The sequence below is a fragment of the Calliphora vicina genome, unplaced genomic scaffold (genome assembly GCF_958450345.1).
Source record: "Calliphora vicina unplaced genomic scaffold, idCalVici1.1 scaffold_89, whole genome shotgun sequence".
NCBI classification, from domain to species: domain Eukaryota; kingdom Metazoa; phylum Arthropoda; class Insecta; order Diptera; family Calliphoridae; genus Calliphora; species Calliphora vicina.
Genome location: NW_027052614.1, coordinates 18,072 through 25,776, shown reverse-complemented (window position 1 = coordinate 25,776; position 7,705 = coordinate 18,072). Strand labels below are relative to the sequence as shown.

General features: G+C 34.0%; 1 protein-coding gene across 1 annotated transcript; it reads right to left on the bottom strand.

Moving 5' to 3' along the window:
- Nucleotides 1-1,020: 1,020 nt before the first annotated feature.
- LOC135963065 (uncharacterized) lies at nucleotides 1,021-6,218 on the bottom strand. The gene is made up of 2 exons (XM_065514842.1): nucleotides 4,544-6,218; nucleotides 1,021-4,352 (listed from the first exon to the last, which is right to left on the bottom strand). The coding sequence occupies exons 1-2, from the start codon at nucleotides 6,216-6,218 to the stop codon at nucleotides 1,021-1,023; spliced, it is 5,007 nt and encodes a 1,668-aa protein (XP_065370914.1).
- Between the last annotated feature and the right edge of the window lie 1,487 nt (nucleotides 6,219-7,705).

Genomic DNA, 7,705 nt, shown 5'->3' with positions numbered 1-7,705 from the left:
TGACTTTAAATTGAGGTGAAAATAACCTTATTTTAGTGTTAACTAATTTTTCAGGCTTTATTGGTAGCTTTAGACGACTGGATGTCACAAAATTTGAAGAAAAAGGAAGTTAAAACTTCTGAATACCTAGCTTTTAACATTCATGAGAATAATTCTCAAGCTAAAAACATTTTGAGTTAATGTCAATTAACCAAAACATTATTATCGACAAATATATTTGAAACTTGTGGCAACGTAAATTGACTGACCGAATAATATGCTAATAATAGTTTATCTTTTGGTTCTTTATAAATTTCCAAAGAATATCTTTAATTTTCGTGTAGTTTTAAATTTTTCCATCAATTTTCCCTCAAAATTATTAATTTTGAAAAATTATTAGGTGGTACCTTAATCAACTTTGGGTGTTTTCACTTTGATACATTTAATGGGATAAGTAACTAAAACGTGATGTTTATTTACGCATTGTTTATACTCACATGCATATAAACCATGAGTAAATGTTTATAAACATTGAATGTTGCTGAGATATATAAACATTACATGTGTATCACCTCTTGTAATCCACACCAGCTGATAATGCAATATACATACATGTATCATTCCGATATTGGGTGTAATAAAAAATTTCTGGTTTAAAACTATTGACACGCAATAAGTAAACTAAATAAGTATATGGTTTATAAAGAAAAGGTATTAGTAAAAGCTGATATTATTTCATATTTAGACAAAATACGAAATTCTATGAAAAATAATATTCAATAAAAAAAATTGTAGAAAACGTACACCACAAACTGCATAACATTTACTCTATGAGTAGAAATGTTAGGAAGAAAAAGAACGTTATTTGAGTTTAAAAATACATTTGTTATTAAAATATAAATAAAAGGATGTAATAAAAGAAAAATTTCCTTATCGGAAATTACCTTATTTTGCAGAATATGAAAACGAATTAGGATTATACAGCAATTTGAAATGAATTAAATACAATTACTCGATCTTAAAGGAATATATGTCCGTGCTTTAAGTACGAATATCTTTAGCGTGATAAGTACCCGCAATTTTTCCATCGGAATCTGTTAAAACATAGTAATGGTTTCCTAACTTTTCCTTAACAGTGGCTTTTACAAACAATGGGGCAAATTTTGCGTTAAAACGCTTTTCCATATTACTCTGTACGAAATTTCTACGTAGAACCTCTTGACCAATATGGAACTTTTCAGGCCTGGTTCGTAGATTATAGGTTCTTTGATTTTGTTTATAAGCCTGGTTTAAATATTTCTGTATGTCCTTTCTAATCAATTGTAAATGGTCATCTCTAGATAAAGAAGCTGTCGGTTCATTTAGGGTTTTCAAGTTGTTTAGCAAAGCATATGCGGATCCATGTGTTATCATGTTAAATCCAAACACAACATGATATGGTGACATGTTTATTGATTGATGGTATCCGTTTCGTAAAGCACAGTTGATCGCACTGAGATTTTCATCCCATTTGGTATGTTCGTGTTTCAGAAAAGCTCTAATCGCCGCTATAATTGAACGGTTTACACGTTCTGACGCGTTTGATTGTGGTGAATAAACGGCTGTATAAATATGTTTAATACCAAGAGAAGTAAAATATGCATTTAAATCATTTGCTCTGAATTGTGACCCATTGTCACTAACGATCGTTTCCGGTATCCCATAAACATGGAATATCTGTGTTTCTAAAAAGTCTTTTATTGACGAAGACGTAAACTTTTTCAGAGGTTGTAACCACTGAAACTTTGACAGATGGTCCAAGACTATAAGAATACCAATATTTCCCTTTTTACTACGCGGATAAGGGCCTAACAAGTCTATATATAATCTCTGAAAGGGGCGTATTGTTATAGTTTGTTTACCCATTTCCGGTTTCAAAACAAAATTTGGGTGTTTGGTAGTTTTACATAGTTCACAACTTCTTACAAAATTCCTAACATCTACTACCATTCCTGGCCAGTAAAATTTTCTTCGTAGGAGTTCCAAAGTTTTGGACATTCCTCCGTGAGATACCGTAGGTGGATCATGAAAACGTTTTATAAGCGTTGTTCGAAGACCATATGGAATCCACAGCTTCCAAGCTTCGCTTTCGTTTGATTCGATGCCGTCATAATGTTCGGTTCTTATGTATACATATTTTTCAACGACCTTTATATCCGGAAACTGGGATTGGTTTTCATGTATCCTATTCTTCAAATCACAGTAATCTGGATCATCAAAACAAGTGGAATTCAAATCTATTTCTGGCTCTGATGAATCTAACGAATTAACTTCTCCGAACTCGATTCGTGACAAAGCATCTGGTACGATGTTCTCTTTACCTTTGCGATGACTTATGGTGAAATTGTATGCTTGAAGCTTCAACGCCCATCTGGCTAATCTTCCACTTAGATTCGGCTGCTTCATAAGCCAAACAAGACTGGAGTGGTCTGTTATAACCTCAAATTCTTGGAGTTCGAGATAGCATCGGAATCGTTGAATAGCTTCTATAGCCGCTAAACATTCACGTTCCGTTACACTGTAGTTTCTCTGTGCGGAATTAAGCTTTCTGCTCATAAAAGCAATCGGCTTTTCCTCGTTATTGTTGTCCAGTTGAACGAGCACAGCACCGATACCAAAATCGCTGGCATCACAATGGACGAAAAACTTTTTCTCAAAATCAGGGTTACTTAGAATAGGAGCAGAAGATAGTAAATCTTTAATTTGTTCAAAAGCCTGCTGAGCCTCGGGAGTCCAAACAAACTTCTTCTTAGTTGACAAGGTTTCGGATATCGGATAAACTACGCTAGAAAAGTTCGCAATAAATCGCCTATACCAGCCTGCAAGACCTAAGAAGCCACGAACTTGTTTTATATTCTTTGGAGTTGGCCAGTTTCTGATCGCACTTACTTTTTCTGGGTCTGTAACAATACCACCATCTCCGATAATATAACCTAAGTACTTAACTTTGGTAACACAAAATTTACTTTTCGAGAGGTTTAGGGTCAAATTAGCTTTACGAAACTGTCCTGCTATACGAATTAAAATGCCAATATGTTCTTCGAAATTCTCCGAAACAATAATCACATCGTCAAGGTAACCAAAGACGCTGTTCTTCAAGTCTGGGGGAATTAGCTCATCGATAAGCCTACTCATTGTTTGGGGTGCATTGCACAACCCGAAGGGCATTACAGTGAACTGGTATAATGGTCTACCAGGCACTGTAAAAGCAGTTATGGGCTTCGATTCATCATCCAATGCTATTTGCCAATACGCGTCTTTTAAATCTAACTTAGAAATGATATTGGCTTTTGGAAGACGCGCAAAGATTCCCTCAATAGATGGTAATGGATATGCATCCTTTTTCGTGACAGAATTCACTTTTCTCGCATCTAAACAAAGGCGGACTTTATTCGGTTTTATAACCAGTCTCATCGGGGAACTCCAGGGTGAGTTTGACGGTTCAATAACACCCAATGTCAACATTCGATCAATTTCTGTGAACATTAGTTTTTCCACTGCTGGTGATACAGGATAGAACCTTTGCTTGATCGGTCTGGCTTCGCCAACATCGATCAAGTGCTTTATTAAGCCCGTTCTTCCCAACCCTTGTTTCTCAAAGTTTGGAAAAAGAGAAATGACAGCGTTTAATTGCTGTTGTTGACTAGAAGTTAACATATAGTTATCATCTGATTTCTCACAATCAGATTTACCACAAACCTCGGACAGACTTTCGGACTTATCGGACGAAACAGACGGACTTGCGCTAACCGATAACTTATCACATAAATCCGCGGATTCCATGACATTCGGTACTAATTTAAATTTCTTCCAAAAGTCAATTCCAAGTATAAGTCGTTGAGAAATTGTTGGTATTACAAAAAGATTAATTGGACAAGACATTTCTTTAAAAGTGATGTTAACATTAAGCCAACCTATAACTCGTTGTTGAGCACCATCGGCAGTTTTGACAAAGTTTCTGCAACTAGTAAAATTGGGGAATTTTGAAAAATCTTCTTTAGCTAATTCAGATCCAATGCAGCTAATGCTAGCACCAGTATCTAACAAACCGTATTCTACATAATCTATAAAAGACACCTTGGCATAGAAACGATTATCTTTTGGATCACTAAGGATAGCATAGAGTAATAATTTGGAGCAAATTTTTCGTTTTCTATAATAATTGTTGAGTCTTATTGTGGAACGTTTAGGTTTAGATCGTTTAAGTGAAGCTAATTCGACATCCTTAAAAATTTTATTACGCCTTGAGTAATAGTTTTCCCATCTTTTATGATAGGGTAAAATAGGTTGAATAAGTTTATCAAATTTATTATTGTTTTCCTCAGAGCTCGAATCTGGTTTTTTCAAAATCTTGTAACAACAAGGATCAGTATTAGGATTCTCTGAGTTTTTTAAGAAAGTATTTTGCGTATTTTCTGCCGTAGTTGTTTGATGGTTTGAAGTATGCAAGGAAAGGTTATTATTTATTCGGAATTCTTGTTCGAAAGAGGAGGATTGTAGTTTTTTGAATACTTTCTGTCTTTACATTTGGGACACTGTGGTCTATAAGTATTTTTAGCCCCACAACCATAACAAAAAATAGTCCTTTCGTAAAGGCAGTCTTCCCAAACATGACCTGGTCTATCGCAATTCCAGCAGCGTGTAACAGTGGGGGTATTATGTAAAGCATCTATTGAAGTTTCAGAGCCTACAGGGTTAGCATCTACAGAATCTAAATCGACTTCAGCAATATGTCTTCGAGGTTGATGAGCATTAGCAGTACGGTTGTGCAAGTTTCGCTTAACATGTTCGTCTTCAAGAAAAGATTCCCGCATTTGGACTAATTTTCGTAAATGGGGTATTGAATGTACAGGAATATATAACAAATCTTGCCTTATATCCGGTCTTAAGTTTCGCATTATGATCTCAATTAACTCCATTTCAGAAAAAGCAGAAGGCAACCTGTCCATAATTGCGGATATAGAATCATAAAAGACATCAAACGACTCTCCTGGTTTTTGTCTTCTATTTCTTATTTCCTCACGAAGATCAAAAGAAGACTTAAAATCTTTATATTGAGATCTAATCGCGTTGCAGAATTCGCTCCAATCGATAACACCTCTTTCCTGCTTGTGATAGCGCCAGAACCAATCTCGCGCTTTCCCGGAGAAAAGTATGTGAAGATTCTTACATATAATCGTGTAATCTCCATTGAAGTTATCGTTGGTTAGCGAGGTTAGTCTATACAAAAACTCTTCTACCGTTAACCCAGTAGTTGAACCGTCAAATTTTAAACACCAGTTTTGGATAATCGATGTAATTTTATCGGTGTTTATCGTAGCAACTTGGCAATTTGTAGATGGTGTTCTCATAGTACTTGGTTGTCGATTAAAATGGTTTGAATTTGGAAAAGAATTGTATATATTTTGAGGTCGATTCTGATGAGTTAACATGGGAATATTTCCAGGATTGTTTTCGTTAGAATTGGGTAGTTGATATTGTTGGTTGTTAGCAGAGTTTGCAGAGTTGTTACAATTTAAATTTCGTAAAACCTGTTGTATATCAGTTTCCATTATGTTTCCTATTAAATTAGAGTTTCCCGAAGAATATTGTTGCTGAATCCGAGGGTTTTGAATAGACAAATTGAGACTTTGTAAAGCTTTTGAAACACTTGACTCTATCATCCGGTTAATACGATTATAATCTATTAAACTGGGTGAATTGGATTGTGGTATTATCTGGGGATTGTTTCTTTCATTGCAAGGCATTCCAGAAGGAACAACGTTTTGCTGAGGTGGAGTTCTGGGGTTAATCAATTCTCCACCAGTCGTATTATTGTGAGGAGTTGTAGGGTCTTGAAAAAGATTTTTACTAACACTTCTAGTATTATAAGTTTTTGAAACAGCTCCACGAGCTTTGCCTCTTGGTCTGTTAGGGTTTTGCTTAATGTGAAATGAAAATGTTCGAACATCCTCTAACTCACATGTGAGAAAACAGACTGGGCACTCTTTAGCATTGGATAAAGAGTTTTCAATGCAAATTCTATGGAAGATATGATTACACCGATTAATAACCATACAAGGGGTTTTATCATCCATGTTCTCACTACAAATTTTACAGACATGTTCTGGGTTTGTAATTGGAACATTAGCTGGATCAGCTGTAGATACCACTGTGGCAGCGGATACTGAAGGCTGAGTAGGTGTTCTTGGCAAGGACATTTTTGCGGTAAAAAACTTTATATAGAATTGAATTATAGACAAATTTATTGAAACAAATCCAATAAACTCTACACCAGTATATATTAAAAGATAAACCAAACTCAATTGCCTAAGAAAATCATGCAAAATTAAATGAAATAATAAAAATTTGAAAGAATTATAAATTCTGGAAGATAGCTTTTACTACAAAAATTATAATATATTTCTGTTGTATATTATTTTTCGACAGTATTCTCAGTGTTCAGACAAAATATCATAAATTTTGGTTTTCTATATGAAATGTTGATTTTAGGGTAAATAAAAATAGCGAATGTTGATCAATAAAGGATACTAAACTGGGATATGGATTGTTTGAGTAAATTAAGATAACTCGCGTTTTACAAAATAAGCCCTAACAACTAATAAAAATGGATGTTATATCGCAAACAGCAAATATAACATAAATCCAATTTTTACCAGAAACTAAAACTGATTGAAATAAAACGGAGATATAATACTTTACCACAAAACTAAATAAATTATAACTATTGAATATAATACCAACGACTATATCTGGAAAGTCATATGTAGAGGTTATCGGTTAAGTCACTCGAACCCATCAAATGCTTAAAAATCCAGGAAACATGCATATGTATTCGAGAATATAGAAGTGGATATTTTATACAATAGAAAAATGTTAAGAAAAAATGAAATCTAAAAAACTAACGTTAAGTTCGGAACCGAAATACTTAGGATGTTAGCGTACTTCGGCCCCACGTTGGGCGCCATTTTCTGTAATGTACACGAGCCTAGATTGGACAACGAAGTGCCGATGAAGTTTTAAGAAATGTTTCAAATGTTTATAAGAATATACAAACCATCAGAACAAGTCTTATATTTGGCTAAGTAAAGGGTTAGATAAATCGATGGGAGCCTATAATTGCTAACTAACAGTCGGTTGGGGGGGGGGTACGTGACTTATCTGTACCTAACTCACGTTCATACATTTCAATTTTATAAGACTCCCGGATGTGAAAAAATAATTCTATTAAATTTATACTTTAATGGACCGGAAATGCATAGTCAATTCAAATAAAAGCCCCTACTATGCTGATTGTGCTATAAAAATTAACATAATATTGATCAAATGCTAAGGAAGTTTTTCAGATGACAATCGAAAAACCCGTGCCTCAAAACCCACCCTTACCATGATTCTACAGACACTATGAATTTTGTATGGAATCCCAACTGAGATTACCCTAAAGTTTTACTTCATATAGAAAACGTTTTGATTCTTTTAGCAATTCATTTTGCTTAATTAATGTTTATTTTCAAAAATCAAAATAGAAATGTGATAAATTTTAACAAAACAAAAACTTAAAATAAGAAAATTTGTTGTAAATTATAGAGAAAACAATATTTAATTCTGGGGCTAAATACATTATTGAACAATTGGCAAATTCGATAGTAGAAAATTTTATTATAAAGTTGTATAAAAAATATAGAAA